This window comes from Theropithecus gelada, chromosome 1 (genome assembly GCF_003255815.1).
Source record: "Theropithecus gelada isolate Dixy chromosome 1, Tgel_1.0, whole genome shotgun sequence".
Classification (NCBI taxonomy): domain Eukaryota; kingdom Metazoa; phylum Chordata; class Mammalia; order Primates; family Cercopithecidae; genus Theropithecus; species Theropithecus gelada.
Window position 1 is genome coordinate 93442745 of NC_037668.1, and position 21195 is coordinate 93463939.

A 21195-nucleotide genomic window follows, 5' to 3' on the forward strand; every position below is an offset into this window, starting at 1 on the left:
CGTATATTTTAAAATCAGTAGAATGTTTGTGATATGAAATTTTACTTTTATAATCTGTCTTTACCTTGTTTTCATGGCATCTTCACATTAGAAAGGTATTTGTGAAAACCTATTATATTAAGCCCCATGCCTCGTTTCTCTTAACATTTACAGAATAACCAGGAAACTACCTTTACTTGCGTGAGTTTCTTAACTTCCCTAAGTCTCAATTTCCTTGTCTGTAAAAACAGAGAGACTAATAGGACTTACAATGTTTCTGTGAGAGTTAACAACATATTTCACCTAATTATAATCACGTGATATAATTTCTCCTTGTAAATATTCAATATATTGTTTTTGCTGTCACGAAGGTAATGATGCCAACTTTTCGATTCTAAGTGTGCTGGTACTGTGCTTTTCTACTTTGTTCTTATTTTCTACCCCCAGATGACCCCTCACTCCTCATTTTCATTTTTGTCTATGCACCATCATTTATTCACACACACACACACACACACACATTCATTATTGTAATTTTGAGAAGACAAGAAAAAGAAGGGTATAGAAAATAGAAAATGACAGAAGAATATCGATTTTTTTAGCTTCTTCTAACTTCCTCCCATCTCTTTGGAAAGACTAATTGCTACTTTAGCCATTTAAATATAGTATTCAGAGCAAACATTGGCCCAAGAAGTTATTTCAAACCAGAGGAAAAAGAGTTTATGGCAAGTTTTTCCAGCCCATGGCCCGGGGCCCCAAGTGGACCAGGATGGCTTTGAATGCGGCCCAACACAAATTTATAAACTTTCTGAAAACATTGTGAGATTTTTCTTGCAACTTTTTTTTTTTTGGTTCATCAGCTATCGTTAGTGTATTTTATGTGTGGCCCAAGACAGTTCTTCTTCCAGTGCTGCCTAGGGAAGCCGAAAAATTGGACACCCTTGCTTTATGGGTTCTGAGGTGGAGTGTTGTCTAGGACTCACTTATACAATTAAAAAAAAATTTTTGTCTCTGAGAAGATGAGGAATATACGTGATTATATAATTCACATACATATCTGAAGTTGGTATTATATTAATTTGTATTAATTTGAATTAGAAAATTATATTCATCACGGATTTGTGATGAAATTTAATTCTTTCTTTAAAGTGTGAGGAATTTGCCTTCCTTGCCACCTGAGGAATGTTCCATGACTACTTTCATCTATATTTTAAATATTCTCTCACTAATATATAGTGTTAGTTTAATTTGCAAATTGTTTTTAAGTTCTGTCTCTAACTGGATCATTTTCTCCTTTTTAGAGCATTTATTTCATTTGCATCCCTACTTAGTGTCTAATGAAATATTTAATAAGAGTTACTGTCAGTTTCTGTGGAAAGATATAGAACTGGGATATAGCTGGGAAAAATTAAAAAAATGCCTTTCTAATAAGAACATCTATTGTTTTAGATACAGTGCAACTGTCTGTATTTTATTTAATTATTTTAATTTAATTTAATTTTATTTTATTTTTGAGACAGTCTCCCTGTGTCGCCCAGGCTGCAGTGCAGTGGTACCATCCCAGTTCACTGCAACCTCCGCCTCCCGAGTTCAAGTGATTCTACTGTCTCAGCTTCCCAAGTAGCCAGGACTACAGACGCGCATTTATAGAGACGGGGTTTCACCATGTTGCCCAGGCTGGTCTAGAACTTCTGGGCTCAAGTGATCGGCCTGCCTCAGCCTCCCAAAGTGCTGGAATTACAGGCATGAGCCACCGCACCGGGCCTCCTGCCTGCCTTTTAAACCTGGGATCCCCAGTCCCCGGGCCACGGAGCGGTACCTGTCTGTGGCCTCTTAGGAACCCGGCCACACAGCAGGAGGTGAGAGAGCAGCATTACTACCTGTGCTCCGCCTCCTGTCAGATCAGCAGTGGCATTAGATTCTTAGAGGAGCAGAACCCTATTGTGAACTGGGCATGCGCTCCTTATGAGACTCTACTACCTGGTGATCGGAAGTGGAACAGTTTCGTCCCGAAATCCTGAACCATTTCCCATCCCCCATTTGTGGAAAAGTTGTTTCCCGTGAAACCGGTCCCTGGTGCCAAAAAGGTTGGCGACTGCTGTTTTAAACAACAAATCAGAATTCTCAGGTATCTTCTTGTTACTTTTATTAATGTATGCTAATTGACTATTTTTGTATCTTTTAAAGGAGCAGCCTTTACTGTTTTGATATTCCATCTATTCATCGCATGTCTAAGCCTAAAGATTGCTATTTGCAGAGCGATGGTTTTTATGAATGCGTTTTCCAGCCAATCTTTCTATTATCTGGCTATACAATGTGGATTAGGATCAATCACCCTCTAGGTTCACTTGACTCTCCACCAACATGTGTCCTTCCTGATTCTGTGGGTATGTCAAGCTGTGTTGTGTCTTCATTTGTGTTAGCAGATTTGTATGCAGATTGATGCAGGTTTAATGTTATATTTTGCCATTTTCTGATCACATTAGATTTTGAAAAGAAAATTGTTCCTGTTTACAGTGGTATTGAGAAAATCAGCCTTAGGAAGTTTTACACTTTTGAATTCATTTCAAATTATTTATAGTAGACTTTTTTAAGCAATAGGAATATTTTCTGCACACTATTAGATGAAATACATGGGTCTTTATGAATGAATTTTAGTAATGTTTTTCTAAATAAGGCATTATTTTACGTTTTTGTTCCAGTGTAGTTATGAAAACATGCAGTATTTTTACTCCAAAGGTTTGATTTGAATATTCTGAGGGTCTCAGTAATCTGAGTACTCGTAACTCAAGCCTTTAATTTGTGAGGATATGTAGGGCACAGAAGCATTTAAAATAGCTAAATTGAAGTGGAGGAAATAGACAACGATGACATACATTATATTTTAAACATTCTTTTCAAAAAAAACTTTTGATTTCAAAGATATTAAGAGAGTCCTTGGAAAATGTGATATATTCTTTCAAGTTCATTGTGAAATATCTGAGAAATGATTGTGCAACAGGAATGAAAAAATATCTTTTGGTGCTGTTATGTATGTATAACTAAGGAGGCTTTTGTAAATATTTTCTAAATGTTTGTTTTCAATATAAGATATCTGAAAACAAAAACAAAACTGGGATTTTCAGTGAATTTTCCCCTCAAATAAAATATTCCTCAGTAGGAAACACCTTAGAATAATGTTCCATAAAAATATTAATATATGCTATTTAGTTGGGGGATTATGCCAAAAATCAATATTTGAGTCATTGTTTTTCAATTAATTAATACACATTTGAATTAAAACCTATATCCAAAAAATACAGAATAAGATTGTTTTAATTATTAGATTTCTTTTTCTATATAAAGTCCCAATGAATTCTTTCCCCACTGTTTAATTCCATTTAAGTGATTTTTACTGCAGTGATACTTAATATACTAGGATAGCAAGGAACCCTCTTACACTCCCCCAAACATGCACAGATAATAACACACTCACTTATAAGACATGACAAATGCAGCATGGATTCAGTAACATATGTTACCTGAATAACCTTTGGTGTTATCCTTTTCAAAACTAAAATAACGAGTTTAGGTTGGGCTTATGTTGCCTACTTAGTACTAGAAGGTAATGTGGAAACTCAATGTTGGGATCCAAATGCCAACTCCACCTATTACTAGCCTTTGAATCTGCACTAGCCACATAGGCACTCTGTCTGTTTTGCCATCCATAAAATGTAGACAGCTGCCCATACTTTCCCAGCATGGGTATTGAGGGAATCACGTAACTTCAAGCATATCCTTTCTGCAGACTGGATATTCATTGCCAGTCTGCAGAAATGATACGCTTCATATGATTCAGTTAATTGCAAACACAGATTTAACCTCGTACAGTCTCTTGAGTATTGATACTTCTTTTCCTGACAAGAAATGATCAAGAGGTGAAATACAGTATATATCATCTTGCTGGGTTGGTGGAGAATGCCTTTTTGGTCTATGAAGAATTGAATCATCATGACAAACTTTACACAAAGGAAAAAGTTTAGGTATTTTTGTTTTCAACAGTAAAAACTACTATTGTTGATTGCTTAAAAATGATTTTAAAATACCATATGAAAGGGAGACTATACCTTTACACAGTGTTGGTTTTTGGCAAGTGAGACTTGGAGCAAGAGAATAATAAACACCCATATTGTGCCAATCCAGGTGTTATGATTTCCCTGTGAATCATAACAGTAGTATGGTTTATAAGACATGGGGAAATAAATCAAGAAGGTAAACCCTGGAACTCTCTTAATTTTTCTTACACAGAGTGTCTACATTTGGCCTTAGTTATGGTTTGGGTTATTTAGGTTTCTTTTTGTTGTTGGTGGTGGTTTGGTTGGATGGTTTCATACATTAGCCCTTCGGCTTCCCTTTTTGCTACTGCAGTTGTTTTCTGCATACTCCAGCCAACGGCCATCTCTCACTTTGGATTGTCCATTGGAAGGGGTGACTGTCAAAATAATGACCAAGAGGAGGGCCATTCCAACTGCAATCCCGGAGGCCTCTCCTATACCGGGCATCGACCTTTTAGGTTCTGGATCATGGGCAGGTGTGGAGGGCATCCAGTCTGAGCAGTTCTGGAGGAGATGTTCCTCAGGAGAGCAGCTCTTTACCAGTTGGTATGGATGTACTTAATATTTTTAACAACTGTTTTGGCATACCAGCTGAATATATGTCCTCTAAATGGAATCTTCCACTCTTAGTACAGATAATCAAGACATGACTATGTAAATGTAGTATGCCATAAAATTGATGCTTGGAGTCATAACAGAGTTAGGGCTTCAGAGACACACTGTTATGCTTGGGCTTTCAGGCTTTTAGTTTAAAATATGCCACATTTCCATATTGTCATCAGAAAGAGTGGCCCTCAAAGTTAAAAATTAAGAACTTGGGGAAAACTTACGTAGTGAATCTAAGCCTAAGCTAAAGTTTTTACTTTAGCTCTGAAAGCAGCATCATAAAAAGGTGATAGGAAAACAGGGAAGATAACCTTTTTCTTTGCATTTCTGTGATTTTTACATTATGCCTACATGACTTGCTTATATATATATGTGTGTGTGTGTATATATATATTTAAAATAGATTCCTATATATGTAATAGATTCATATATATATATGAATCTATTTTAAAAATCACTTGCTATTCAGATCATCTTTGCCTCTATTACTGCCCGTTAAAAGCCTGTTTCCCTCAGATTATAGAAAACCAAGGCTTTGCTCTGAGATACTATCTCTGACCTTGATCTAGAAATATTTAATGATACACATCAGCATAAGAGTTTCACACTCACACGTGGAAGTTGATGCAGTCCATGGTTTTTGTTTTTGTTTTTTTTTTTTTTTGCCTCTAATTAAAGTTCAATGGAGAACCGTTTGTTATTGATATTTAGCATGGGTTCAGCATGGTGTCTTTTGCATGCAGAGCCAATGGTTCAATTTCTAATCAGGTACTACTGTTAGCTTGCTGAGTAACATGGATAATGTATTGACTTTTTTCAGTCAAGTCTTTATTTGCAAAATAGTGATAAATCCCTCTTTTAATATATCACATAAAGTAATAGGGAAACAAATGAGATAATGAGTGAGAAAGTTATGAAGAAGATATTGCTTGATGAATATAGAGGTATGAAAATATAACACAATGTTTTTAGGCATTATTACTATTTAAATTACCATCACTTAAAACTGTTTTAAAAATTTCTAGTGAAGCCACTGCCTCCATCCAGTGTGAAAGCAGAAATTATTAAAAACATTGGATTATTGAAAATATCTTGGGAAAAGCCAGTCTTTCCAGAGAATAACCTTCAATTCCAGATTCGCTATGGTTTGAGTGGAAAAGAAATACAATGGAAGGTACCTTTTACTTAGAACTTCAGCTTTCCTCATTAAATGCTATTTTTATAATATTTAAGAGTTCAATTGCATTAGATTAATTTTATTGGCATAAAAGTACATTCTCTTGTATTCTGTAGCTATTTTCATTAAATAGATTTGCCTAAGTCTAACCTTTTTAAAGAACAAAGTTTCCTGAAATCCATCATTCCCTGAAGTGAGTTTTATAGAACACAGGTCTTATATTATGTTCCTTAGAAAAAGATTAAATGGTTAAATCAGTTTAGGAAACCCTGTATCACTGTATCTTCCTTGTGTAGTCACAGTATACATATTACATATTCAAGGTTTGGAGAGTTCCTTCATTAAAGAAAAATGTGACCTTATTTCATTTCATGTTCCCCAAACTAGTTTTTTTCCAAGGAACTGTTGTGTCTCTAACATCTGTTAATGTCTTTTAGTACATACATGTTTGATGGAATGCATTTTGGGAGAAGCTGCTTTTCAAACAAACAGAATCATTCCCATAGTGGCAAGGGTGCCTATGATGGCATTTCACATTGGCTTTGTGATGGCAGCCTGCAAAGACCTAGAAATATCAGAAACCCTTATTATATCATTAGATCACAATGATATCAACTAAAACAAATGTGACAGTTTAGCTGCTATTGAAGGATACTGAATATCAGCGATTTGCTACAGTCGGTCCTATCTAACCAATAGGTTTAAATTCTTAGAACGTCTTTGTGGGTAGAGGATTAGTGGACAGGGATTAGTAGTAGGATAAGAGAGTATTTGGGAAACAAGGTTGCGAGTAAACCAGTTCAAAATCTTGTCATTAGCAAGGGTGTGACAAGATAAATAAGAAAATCCTTGACTTGAAGGAGTTTACAATCCTAGCCTAATTGTGACTATTTCTGAAGTCAGAAGACACAGAATCAGTTCTCTTAATTTTGGAATAGTGTTAAAATTTAAAATAAATGTACTTCAGGGCCCTTTAGATACATATGTGTTGGTAATGAGCAATCTAATGCTTTGACTTATTTTATAGATGTATGACATTTATGATGCAAAATCAAAATCTGTCAGTCTCCCAGTTCCAGACTTGTGTGCAGTTTATGCTGTTCAGGTGCGCTGTAAGAGGTCAGATGGATTGGGACTTTGGAGTAATTGGAGCAATCCAGCCTACACAGTTGTCATGGATATAAAAGGTCTGCAGAGATTTTGTAAATGTGTTTTGAAAGTACATAAGTGTATGTTTCAAATATGGCTGAAAAAGATTCCTTCAAAAACATACATACAATTTGTCGTTTTGCAGTTCCTATGAGAGGACCTGAGTTTTGGAGAATAATTAATGGAGATACTATGAAAAAGGAGAAAAATGTGACTTTACTTTGGAAGGTATTCCCAATTTTAACGTTATTCTTAAATTGTATTTTTATACTCTTAAAAAATTTACTTCATGGTCCATAATCCTGTTATTAATCTTTGGAAAGCTCAGCAATCCTGTATTTTCATTTCATTTATGAGATGTATTTGCAGAGAGCTAAGATGTACAGTGGCTGAAGCACTGGCATAGTGTTAGGAGACTTTCATTTTCTTCTCAGCTTCACGTACTGTAGTTATGTCAGTACTATTTTGGCAAAGTTACTTAGACTCTTTGGGCCTCAGTTTTCTCATCTGTGTAAATGTAAGATTGAACTAGATGATACGTAATGTTTCTTGTAGTCTAAAAATTGTATTCATATTTAATTCTGAACAGTGTAAATGTCACCTTCCGCACAAACCCCAAGGGCATCTAACACATGACAGAGTATTCCATTTATGTGATGGCATATAAACAGTGGATATTCCCATATATGATAGCTGTGTAGCCTAGTAATTTTCAAAGTATCCTCTCCCAAATGAATTGATTTCTATTTCAAGTGAATAGTTTATTTGGTCAGTAAATGCCAAATTTAAGATTGATTTGGGAATACAACACATGAAGTCAAATAGTATTTCTGTCACTCCAAATGTGAATTGTAAGTTTAATACCCAAGGTTGAATGAGCACACGTTTGAAAATGGTTTCCTGATGAAAGACCAAAGCCTATGTAAAAGTTGTGGTATATAAGAATTTATGTTCATTTGGTTTCTAAATCCAGTTACTCTATAATTTCATTTGGTTAATAATCAATGCAATTTCTAAACTTTTCCATTTCAATACTTCTTAAAATAATTTTTTATGATTTTATCTTATTTCATTTCTTTTATTATTGCTGTCTTTAAAAAATTTAGTTTCTTTTTTTATTGCTCTCTTTTCTTTTTCTAGCAAAGAATTCCTTCAACACATTTTAATATTTCAGACTTAAAGTTAGCGTTAAGAACTGACAGACATTTATGAGACATTTATTGTATTCTGAACATTTCATACATATCTCCACCTCTCGGGGAATTCAGGGCCTGTACTCTGAGAGACTGAGTGGGCAGTTGAACCCACCGTGGAAGGGGACACTGCTGAATAAGAAACAACAGCCTTGCCTGACAGATTATTTTTCTCATATTTTTGGTTTTATCTCCATGGGAGTGCTCCAGATATCTGCAAGTTTCTACAGTGAGGGACAGGCAGTGATGTTCCTATGTTTGTGGTAGGTCCAGCTTTGAGCAGAATTTAAGTAACTTTTCTTTATCTTTGATTTATCCTTTCAGAGCTGTAGTCAACAGCCCTTTGGCCTAGGCTATAGCTACCCTCTCCCATCGCAACATACTCTAGAACAAAACAGTTGTCTTTCTCCAGACAGTTCTTATATTTTCCTCATATCATGAATTCCACATTTCCTCAGCAGTGTTGCCAATAGAAGTTTCTGTAATGATGAAAATGGTTTATATCTGCATTGTCCAATATAGTAGTCACTAGCCACACATGGTTATTAAGCACTTGAACTGTGCCTAGTGTGACTCAGGAACTGAATTTTAAAGTTTATTTAATTTTAATTAATTTAAAATTAAATGGGTACAAGTGGCCAGTGGCTGTCTTTTTGGACATCAAAGCTCTGTGGTTTCTTTTAGGATGATGTGTGGGAGGGAGACAGTACCCTTGCTAATCTACCATCTTTGCAGAAACTTGAGTGCCTTATATTAATCAAATTGCCTTTCATTAATTTTGTTTTGTGCTGTTTTGTTGTGGTTTCCTAAACTGAGATAATAGTTCAATGATTACGGTTCTCCAAGTCTATGCTTCTTAAACTGGGATAAGATTTGCTTAAGGAGTAAGCCACAAGGCCACAGGATAAGTATGGCACTTTAAAAAATCATTTCTCTGGCATTTCAGAAATATTAAACTTTATGTTAAGGCAGTTTTAGAGTTACAAAAAGATGGCAAAGATAGTACAGAGAATTCCTATGTATTCCCACACCAAGTTTTCTCTAGTATTAACATCTTACACTAGTGTGATACATTTGTTACAATTAATTAAGCAAGATTGATATGTCATCATTAACTCATCTGTAATTTATTTCAAATCCAAATTTCCTTAGCTTATACCAAATGTTCTTTTTCTGGTTCAGGATTCCATCCAGGATAGCAGATTACATTTAGTAGTCATACCTCCTTATGCTTCTCTTGGTTGTAAAAGTTTCTTAGACCTTCTTTGTTTTTATGAACTTCACACAATTGAGAAGTACTGGTCAGGTATTTTGTAGAATCTCCATCAAACGAGTTTTGTCTAATGTTTTCTCATGATTAGATTAGGGTTATGGGTTTGGGGGAGGAAGATCGCAGATGTAAAATGCCATTCCATCACATCATATTAAGGATACATTCTACCAATGTGACTCATCATGGTTGATGTTCACCTTGCTCGTCTGGCTGAGGTAGTGTTGTCTGGTTTCCCACTGGAAAGTTACTCTTTTTTCTCCTTTCTCCATTTTAGTTTTAAAAATGAAGTCCCCATGCTTAAGGAGTAGGAGCTATGTTCCACCTACTTGAAGGTAGAGGACCTACACACATTATTTAGTGTTCTTCTGCATGGGAGATTTGTCTGTCCTCTCACATTAATTAATTTATTTATTCAATCATTTATTTATATTAGTATGGACAATGAACATTTATTTTAGACTTGGGTCATAATCCAATACTACTTTATTTTGTTGCTCAAAATATTCCTGCTTCAGTCATTGGGAGCTCTTTTAATTGACTCATGTTCCTTTGACATGCCCCCATCATTGTGGGGTTTTTTATTTTAATTTTTGAGTACTGGTAAGTTTGACTTTATTAAAATTAAAAACTTCTATTCACAATAGCAAAGACTTGGAATCAACCCAATGTCCATCAGTGACAGACTGGATTAAGAAAATGTGGCACATATACACCATGGAATACTATGCAGCCATAAAAAAGGATGAGTTTGTGTCCTTTGTAGGGACATGGATGCAGCTGGAAACCATCATTCTCAGCAAACTATCGCAAGAACAGAAAACCAAACACCGCATGTTCTCACTCATAGGTGGGAACTGAACAATGAGATCACCTGGACTCGGGAAGGGGAGCATCACACACCGGGGGCTATCATGGGGAGGGGGGAGGGGGGAGGGATTGCATTGGGAGTTATACCTGATGTAAATGACGAGTTGATGGGTGCTGACGAGTTGATGGGTGCAGCACAGCAACATGGCACAAGTATACATATGTAACAAACCTGCATGTTATGCACATGTACCCTAGAACTTAAAGTATAATAATAATAAAAAAAAAAGAAAAAAATAAATAAATTGATTTTCAAAAAAAAATTAAAAACTTCTGATCTGGGAAAGACTGTTAAGAGGATGAAAAGGTAAGGCACAGACTGGGTGAAAATATTTGCAAAAACACACATCTGATAAAGGACTTACAACCAAATTACACAAAGAAATCTTTAAGATTCAACAGTAGGAGAACAACCCAATTAAAATGAAAAAAAAAAAAAAACCAACCAAGTATCTGAAGAAAAACCTAACCAAAGTAGATATACAGATGACAAATATGAATATTAAAAGATGTTCAACATCATTCATCACCAAAGAGTTGCAAATTAAAACAAGATACAACTCCACACCTATTAGAATTGCCAAAGAAAAAAAAAAAACCTGACAATACAAATTGCTGGTGAGCATGCAGGGCAGCAAGAATTCTTATTCATTGCTGGTGGAAATGCAAAATGGGACAGCCACTTTGGAAGACAGTTTGGTAATTTCTTACAAATTTAAATGTAGCCTTACCAGCCATATGATGCAACATTGCAGCCTCGGTATTTACTCAGGTGATTTGAAAACTTAAGTCTACATAGAAACTTGCATATGAATGTTTAAGCAACTTTAGTTATAATCACCCCAAATTAGAGGCAACTAAGATATCCTTCAAAAATGAAACGATTCTGTATACTTCTGAAATGGTGGGTGTATAGCACTATGCATCTGCCAAAACTCCTCGAACTTCATAGCACAAAGAGTGAATCTTAATGCATGTAGATTAAAAAAAAAATCATTTAGGAGGTTGAAGGATCCCAGGATTGACTGTAGACTGTGACAAAGGAATCTACTCATATTATAAGCGTATGAAGCAACTTCACTGAAGGTGGTGGGAGAAAAGGCCACTTTGGAACTTGAGGGGAGTTGTTGGAAATGTGTGGATCTCAGGACTAAAGGCAAAAGAAACTACATAAGCACTGTAGTCTAGTTGATATAGTTCTCACAGGGCTATGGGCTAACAATTATGGTACTGCTCTACATGTACACTGGAAGGGGACAAGCAAGTAAATGGATGGTGGACGGTGGGACCCAGATTTCTCACTGTTGGATTGGGAGGTTACACACAAGCACAGGATGATACATGTGGCAATGAATTAGAGTTTGGGATACAAGTATGAACTTATATCTAGCTTAATATAGATATAGATAGATTCTGGTTTAGGATGCATGTACCTCTTCATGATTTGTAAGCTAAGAGGGCCTAAAATCCAGTAGTAAGGCATGTGCCCAGACTTATTTCTAATACCATCGTTCAATAACAGAAACAAAGGCTATTTAGAGAAATGGCTAATTTTAGGGTTGGGGCAGAAAATACACGAGATTAGCCTGGAGGATCTTGTAGTACCAGAAAGTAAGGAAGTTTAACATTCTCTTACTTGTTGGTTACCAAAAAAAGTATTCATTAAAACTGACATAGATTTTTCAAATAAAATGCAAAATTTACATAACTTTGAGACGTTTCTTTCTGGGGGTGGCTGCTAAAATTTTACTTCCAACCTATCCAGATGATTCTTGGCAGGGATACATGTATATGTGTTTATTTTTCTCTGCCTTAGAGGCATCTAACTGGCAAGAAATTGAGATGTACTGTTCTAGTCTATGATATACAGTCCAGCCTTCTCTGGCTTTATAAGGGATTGCCAGCATTTAATCTTACCTGCCACAGGTGAAGTTGATTGGGGAAATGGGGTACATTGTTAACCTCTGTGGAACATAAGAATAGAATTGAACTAGATACCTATTTTACATTGGAATCCTTAATGACCTGATATTATTATGTTTTAATTATATGACAGAAATGCTGGGGTGCCATAGACACTGTTTTGATATCCTCTGTTACTCGTTAACCTTTGCAGACATTCTTACATTCTAGATAATCTTCCAAGCATATCAGAGGAAAGGAAAATGAATGACAAATCTTACTATGATTAATATATGATGATGAACACCTTCACAGCTCCTCTTGCTGCTTTTCATTGTCTGAGGGTTATTCCTTGTTTGCTTTTTAGATGAGAAAACTCTCTACCCCTTATCAGTCTTTCATTTCTCTAAAATTAGAGTGAAACGTCTTGGTAGAAAAGTGTCTTGATCATATCCCTACTTTATTATCTTCAAATGATTTATTCTCTGGGCCTTAGGAAAAAACCTCAAAAAGGGGAAAACAAGTTTGCTATGCTCTATAACCATCCAGATACCTTCATGGAGACTGTGACAGAGGCAGACTCTATCCCATCCATTTCCCCAGCCTCTCAGCCTTGTAATAGTACCTGCCCTGATCTGGCCCCTGCCTCCTAATGAGAAATGTAGAATGAGAGTTATGTGAGCTCAGTTAGTATAAAAAGCACTGCAGCCCTTAAACTAATCAATTTCTATATTTACTACAGCCCCTGATGAAAAATGACTCATTGTGCAGTGTTCAGAGATATGTGATAAACCATCATACTTCCTGCAATGGAACATGGTCAGAAGATGTGGGAAATCACACTAAATTCACTTTCCTGTGGACAGAGCAAGCACACACTGTTACGGTTCTGGCCATCAATTCAATTGGTGCTTCTGTTGCAAATTTTAATTTAACCTTTTCATGGCCTATGAGCAAAGGTAAGAAGAGGTACAGAGTAGTAGTCCATTGCCTCTTTTAATATTTAACTTTTGCAAACTCTCCTATTTTAAATTATCTTTCAAGCAACCTGCAATTCTCTGCATCTGAAAGTCTCTCTTTCACCTTTCATCTCTCCTTTGTCTGGAAAAATAACAAAGTACATTGTACAATGACCATGTAATACAGTCCTTGAGTTTTCATGTGGGAGAACATTGTTGTAATGGTATTATAATATATGAGAATGTTTTAGTGAATCTAATACTTAAATCTTTTGGACCAATGGAGATCTTTAGGTCAATAATTCTCTCTCCCTATATACATATACATGTATATATTTATATTCACACATACATGCATATAAATATGTAAAAATAAGTTTATATCATATGAAATATATATTTAACACTATGTAAAATAGTAATAGCATGACATATGGATGCAGGTTAATTGCTGAGACTTAAAATTACTATGGACTTCATTTAATGTGAGTGACAAACCTCCTCGCATTAATTTTGATATATCTGATTAATCAGAGAATTGAGACCCACTTTCTTTTTTTTTTTTTTTTTTTTTGAGACGGAGTCTCGCTCTGTCGCCCAGGCTGGAGTGCAGTGGCCGGATCTCAGCTCACGGCAAGCTCCGCCTCCTGGGTTCACGCCATTCTCCCGCCTCAGCCTCCCGAGTAGCTGGGACCACAGGCGCCCGCCACCTCGCCCGGCTAATTTTTTGTATTTTTTTAGTAGAGACGGGGTTTCACCGTGTTAGCCAGCATGGTCTCGATCTCCTGACCTCGTGATCCGCCCGTCTCGGCCTCCCAAAGTGCTGGGATTACAGGCTTGAGCCACCGCGCCCGGCCGAGACCCACTTTCAATAGGCGTTTCTACTCTAGGTTACATATTCAAAATGTAAATTTTTAATGGCAAACACAAATTTTCTGTGTCTCTACCAATCTATAGAGGCCTTTCGAAGTGTTACCTCCTTCTTGAAATCTTTGCTTATTGCTTTAATTGAATATGCCCTATCTCTTCTTTAAATCTCAGAGTCCTTCCTGTCTTTCTTAAAGTATTTTATGTCCTGTTTTACATTATGATTACCTTTGTATGTATAGTCTAAGCATCTTACGAGTTCCATAGTACCCAGTTCAATGTTTTATGCTTAACATTTTCTAAGTATATATATTCTAGAAATATCTGTAGAATGCCTCAGTTGGGTAGGTAGTGGGAATTGTAATGTGAGAGAAACTATAATGGTTGGAGCATCCAGAGCCAAATAGGTAAGACAGGTATTAATGAAATAATCATATAAGTGAATGTCTATTTGCAAACTGAGATAAGGGCCTACAGGAAAGGGATATAATTTTATGAAAGGAAAGAAAGGAACCTGACCTGGCATTGAGATTCAGAGAAGCCACCTTAAGGAAGTGGTACTGAACTGAAATCTGAAATGTGAGTAGGAATTAAACTTCCCCAAAAGATGTAGGGGAGGGCAGGGAAAGCATTGGCTGCTAACACGATCAGCCAGATCAAAAGTCAAGGGCACATGATAGAAAATAAAGAAAGACAAAGGTGACTTTGGTGTGGAAAATCATGGAAGGCAGGGAGGTAGGTTGAGACTTGGCCCTCAGGGCCTCGTAAGCATGATAGGAATTTTACCCTCAAATGTAGAAATCTGCTGGAGGCTTTTAAGTGGGATGCTGTACAGATGGTGTTAAAATGAGAAGATTTGTGCTTTGAGAGTATCACTCCATCGGTGGGAGAGGATGGTTAATTGGCTTGTGCAGTATTCCATATGAGAATGCCTTTTCAAATACATCACAAAATTGCTTTTTTAAGGTTTTAGGTAATACCATGTTTCTCTTCAATATCATATATTCCCATATCTCTGTTTAAATGACTCTCATGATATAAAAATAATTGTCATATATTATATTTATTTATGTAAATTGTCTGTCTTCTCTTCCTTATCCCCTTCTTTAGTAGGTTATAAGTTCCTCAAAAGTATTAGTAGATTTTTTATTAATTTTTAATTTAAAAATTGATTTCCTTCTTTTCCCCTCAGTAAATATCGTGCAGTCACTCAGTGCTTATCCTTTAAACAGCAGTTGTGTGATTCTTTCCTGGATACTATCACCCAGTGATTACAAGCTAATGTATTTTATTATTGAGTGGAAAAATCTTAATGAAGATGGAGAAATAAAATGGCTTAGAATCTCTTCATCTGTTAAGAAGTATTATATCCATGGTAAGTTTACTATACTTTAGTGAGTTGCTCTCATGGATTATATGACACTACAGATTATTAATTCAATTAATATAACCAGTTAATGAAAACTTCAAAAATATAGATGATACTACCATCCTAATACATATAATCCTATAACCTTTATCAAAACATTTAATTCTCTTTCTCTTCTTTTCTTTTTTCTTTCTTTCTTTCTTTTTTTTTTTTTTTTTTGACGGGGTCTCTCTGTGTTGCCCAGGCTGGAGTGCAGTGGAGCGAACATGGCTCACTGCAGCCTCTACCTCCTGGGCTCAAGCTATCTTCCCACCTCAGCTTCCTGAATAGTTGGAACTACAGGCACATGCCATCACACCCAGTTAATTAAAATTTCTTTTTTTTTTGGTACAGACAAGGTCTCACTATGTTGCTCAGGCTTGTCTTGAACTCCTAAGATCAAGTGATTCTCCTGTCTCGGCCTCCCAAAGTGTTGGGATTACAGGCATGAGCCACCAGACCCAGACTAATTCTATTTCCTTTGACATTTTCTCATTGTAATATTTTATACAGGGGATATATCATGTCAATTTTCTCCTCAATTTTTTCTACCATTGTTTTTAGTGGTATAGCATTTTATTCCAAAGTCTACTTAAACTGTTTGAGATTATGTTGCTTCCAGCTTTATCTTTTCTTAAATCATTTTTTAATAGCTTCTGATATCTTCTGCCAAATTGTTTCCTCAAACTGTGTACCACCTTATAAGGCACTAGCAATGAGTGGGAATGCTAGCCTGGTCACAGGAGCTAGAACTGGGTGACCTAGACCAGGGTATTCTTCTAAAGGTAGACCAGTTATCCCAGGAGGTGAGTCAAGTACAAAGTATAAGTGCACAAGACAGCATTTCTAAGTCTGAGTAAGGATTGAGGGAAGTTAACTAGGGAGGCTAAGGATTGCTATGATCTTATTATACAGTATCATACTAAGGACTCATACCATTATTTTATATCAGGGACCTAGAATTTAGCATCAGGGTACATTTATTTGCAAATTGTTGAACTGAATTTAGTTCATCACCACTGCTGCCCAGGTGGTTACTCTCTGTGCTTTTCTTTAAAACATGAGGATATAAAATTTAGGCTTCACAGAGATCTCCCTTCTTCTGGATATATTCTTCTAGAATATTCATATATTATTAGCATTTGTGAAAATCATGGATCGATCCATCTGGAGCTTTGCTGTAGGGTTGGTCATTTTCCATGGATCAAAATCCCAGATATTGCAAAGGGTCTCGTGGTCTCTACCACCATTTTGTTTGCATAGGATTTCACAAGACTTTAGTCTCCCAGCTACCTTGAATGGAATGGGGAAACTAAGTAAGCTGAATTCCTATAAAAAAAAGGAATATTGCCCACTTTGGGGGTAAGGGAGAGGTAGTAGAACATATTGCTCTGGAAAAGGAAATGAAGGAAAGAAAAAGCTCATACACCCTGCACTTGAACAAATTGGCTATCACTGGAACATGGCTTTGAAAAATTGCAATCTTCTGTCTCTGGGTAAGAATTTTTAGAAAAATATTTGGAAAACTATTGTCATTACTAGATGATTAGAAGTGCTTAAGTGTGTTTTGAAACTCCCTTGTTAATTTAATCCATAAATAATAAGTAATTTCTATGTTTGGAAATATAGGATAGTCACTTTAATTCTTTTTTAAAATGTATGTTCAACTCTACTGTTAATTATGTATAAATGAGCCTTTTATGTATTTTTCTCCTCAGATCATTTTATCCCCATTGAGAAGTACCAGTTCAGTCTTTACCCAATATTTATGGAAGGAGTGGGAAAACCAAAGATAATTAATAGTTTCACTCAAGGTAAAAATCATAATTTTAGTTTCCTTTTGTACCAATGTGTGTGCCTAATTTATCAGTAGTAATATTGCCATCTGATTATTCTTTTTCTGATAGAATCATGGAAGAGTCCAGAGTCTTCTGTAGATTTTTCATGGTGAGGTTCCAAAGGAAATATTTTTTTCCTCTAAAAATAAAACTGGAGCTGTAGAAATAAAGTCACTGGGCCTCTTATATTTCTGATTCATCTTACTGTACTTGGAATACCAACGTTTTGATTTTGTTATTACTTTTTAAATTGTCTTCAAATCTAAGCAACCTAGCAATTATATTTCAAGAGATAAACATTTCATCTAGTGTTAGAATAAAAATCATTAAAAAAATTCATACATGTATTATTCAACAGATATTAATTGAATATTGTTCTAAGCACTGAACATAAGTTTCTGCCCTTATGGATCTTAAATACTGGTGCTCTAATTGACAGTGATGGGCAATAAATAATTATATAATGTCAGATAGAAATAAGTACCATGAAGGAATATAAAAGCAAGATAAAGGGATGACATTAAATGTGGCATTTTAGTTGATAGGCAGAAATGGTCTTTCTATGGAGGTAGATAATATTCAAGTAAAACCTTGCAAGTACAGTAAGACCCTACTTGATATTGTCAATAGATTCTTGGAAACTGCAACTTTATGCAACATGACGTACAGGAGGTCCTTGAATAACATCTTTTTGTTCAAGGTAGTTTCATTATAATGTTGATGAGAAAAAAAAAGGTCTGTTCTACATTGCCATTTCACTTAACATTGCAGTTTCCAAGAGCCTATCAATGATGTTCGGTGAAGACATAACTGTACAAATAGCAAAAGCATTCCAGGCAAAGGGACAGTATGTGAAGAGCCCCTAAAGAGTGGGGATGTTTGGTGGTTCAAGAAACAGCAAGGAAATCAGTGTGTGTGGAGTGAGCAAGATAGAGATTGGCAGATGTGGAAGGTTGGGTCCTCCAGGAGTAGATACTGAGACAGTCATCATAACAGTTTTAACACCTTGACCCCTTATAACGTAAACATGATCAGATAGAGAGGAATGACAAATGAATAAATTTGAAAAAATACATTGCTAATTTACAGTAGATATGATGCTGAACAAAATAGTATTTTATTAATGTGATCACAACATATTTTTATCTTCCTGTTCTTTATTTTTATAGTTTTGAAGGTAATAGAGATTTATGATGAAATCAGAAAATGTCTACTATAATTTTTGATACAGAAAGAAATTAATATTTCCTCAAATTTCTGAGTTGTGTAAATTGTATTTCTTTTTCAGATAATACTGAAAAACACCAGAATGATGCAGGTTTATATGTGATTGTGCCAGTAATTATTTCCTCTTCCATCTTATTGCTTGGAACATTATTAATATCGCGCCAAAGGTATTGTACTTGAGGTTAAGAATCTTTAAGGCAAAAGTCCTTAAGTATATTCAAACCCTGATTTAAAACCTTCTAAATCAGGAATATTAAAGTCTTCTAAGTGTTTTTATATGTAGTCTGTATACAATTAAGATAGCATAAAAAGGAAAGGCCTGTTGTCAGGAAATGGCATTCCATTTTGCTAGGACTGTAAGAGTTAAATAATGAGGAAAGAAACACAAAATGCAGCTTAACAGTTAAAGACAGGTTTTCTTTAGATAAAACCTGAGAGGGGGTTCTGGCCAATTTTGGTCAGAAGCCCTTTCTCTTACAGACTAAGAGTATATATTGGTTTTAGGGTGAGGGGGCTTATCACAAGCTTGGAATGTTTATGTGTGAGGGAGAAGTTTATGGTGGAGTTGGAATGTCTCTGGGAGGAGGGGAGGTTATCTTGGGGCTGGCATGTCTCTGGTCAGGGAGGATGGAATGTTTCTGGTTGGAGATGTTATTTGTCATTTATGGTCATGCTGACCTTAGCCATTAGGCTGATGCCCTTTGGATTTAGGTGGTTTTTGATTAAGGTGAATTTTAAAATGAGGTGCTTGTCCATGATGGTGATGCTCTTGTTCTGTCAAGGACAACATAACTTCAAGGAAGAATTTAGTTTTTTTTTTTTTTTTTTAAAATGTATGTACATTCAGAAAACAACAAGCTTATAATAGGAAATCCTAAGCAGTATGTTCTTGGAGGTGGCAAAAATGACTTTCAGAGTTCTGCAGTTTGGGTCAAGGACTTTTTGTGGTGAAGTGGGTGGTAAAAGTAGCCTTTTAGTGGTGACCTGGAGCTGTCAGTTCATTTATGATCAGCAGGCACTCTGCTTTTTAGAAATCAGAACTGTGTGGCTCCAGTCTGCTTGGCTTGTCAGGCAAATGACTGAGTTCCGTGGATGGTGGCATGGGTGCCATGGTAATCCCTGTGCTGAGAAGTCCAGTGTGGTTATTTTACACATGCCAAATCTCTGTAGAAACCATTGTCTTCAGGCAAAAAAGAGGGAGAGGAGATTTTAGAATCTGAATTTATCTTTTAGTTAAGTGAGTTGATGAGGTCACATCAAGTGGAATTTTTTCTGGTACCCACTTGGTGGCCATTTTTAATATTTCAGTTTCTTTGAGAGAAATCTATGCAGTGTTTAGTATGGTGCTTGGCACACGGCTTTCAATAAGTATTGGCTATTTCTATTATTACTGTGATTTTCGACTTTGGTCTAGATAAAAATTTGGTAGAAATCTTCATGGGCTAGCATGTGAAAATGCATCTGACCCTACAGAGGCATAGTTGATCTGGTGGACTAATTTCTAGCTTGTCTATTCACTAACTGTTCACATTTTCAATATGAATGTTTTTCTCTAATTTTGATGCCCTGTTTATCCTTTGCAGAATGAAAAAACTGTTTTGGGAAGATGTTCCGAACCCCAAGAATTGTTCCTGGGCGCAAGGACTTAATTTTCAGAAGGTTGCTTTTTCAATTTTTTTTAACCCAGAATATATAAGATTGTATTCTAGATGCCATATGACTTACAGAGCATTAAGCTTTTTTGAGATTTAAAAGCTCATATTTTATTCAGTTCATCTTAATATGTATGTTTATTATATATTTTCAAGAATAGCAGGATGCAGGGATTTGAAATCAGGAAGAAACAAATTTCAGTGCATAGTTTATCGTATGAGAGTTCACAATATACATATGTTGCTTCTGTGTCACAGCACATAATAAAATAAATATTATAAAGTTAAGGGTCAATCTGATGGACAACAGATACTTGGATACACTTTTTTTGGTATAAACTGTCTTTCGGCAAAAGGCTGGAATCAATATTTTTAATGGCAATAATTAGCTCCATAATCATTTAAATAAATTAGAAAATTATATGATCCTCAAATATTACAATCTGAAAAGTGCAATAATCATAATAAAACTTATATTTATGGCAGAAGTTCCTTTCAAGTACAAGTATTTTATGAAAGTTAGTCAACTATAATAAAATAATTTGTATTTACTTCTATAGTAGGATTTTTCAGAAAGCTCTAAAGTTTATTGAATGTTTTATTAATTCTCTTAATGTCCCTTGAAGCAAGGTTAGCTTTCTACTCATATAACTAGAAAAATAGAATTCAGTCAAGTCAAAATACACAAATTTTTAAACAATACTTATTGGGAGGTTATTATCCAGGTTCGGTGATTGCATCTTTGTCATTAGTCACTTGTTAAAAGTCTTCAATGATTTCCTTTTGAATACAAGATATAAACTAAAGCCTCCTGAAGCTATTAATAGTACTCAACGACCTCTTTCTACAATCTGTTATCAACCTACCTATGCGACTTTTCCTGTCCGTGGGCCTTGATGATACCTTTACTGTTCCCATCCACCTACACAGAGCCTTCCTTGTACATGAAGATCTTGCTCTAGGCCCTTCTTTCCTCATGCCTTCCTTTAACCAGTTTAATTCAA

General features: G+C 35.6%; 1 protein-coding gene across 3 annotated transcripts in view; it reads left to right on the forward strand.

Annotated features, from left to right (window-relative positions):
• LEPR (leptin receptor) overlaps window positions 1-21195 on the forward strand; it is a 199289-nt gene that overhangs the window by 167447 nt on the left and 10647 nt on the right. For all 3 annotated transcript variants that reach the window (XM_025381246.1, XM_025381255.1, XM_025381240.1), the window contains exons 11-19: window positions 2167-2366; window positions 5705-5853; window positions 6884-7043; window positions 7151-7233; window positions 12983-13199; window positions 15259-15441; window positions 17193-17288; window positions 18601-18706; window positions 20123-20198. In XM_025381246.1, the coding sequence (XP_025237031.1) occupies window positions 2167-2366; window positions 5705-5853; window positions 6884-7043; window positions 7151-7233; window positions 12983-13199; window positions 15259-15441; window positions 17193-17288; window positions 18601-18706; window positions 20123-20198 (1270 nt within the window). The remainder of the gene's footprint in view (window positions 1-2166; window positions 2367-5704; window positions 5854-6883; window positions 7044-7150; window positions 7234-12982; window positions 13200-15258; window positions 15442-17192; window positions 17289-18600; window positions 18707-20122; window positions 20199-21195) is intronic.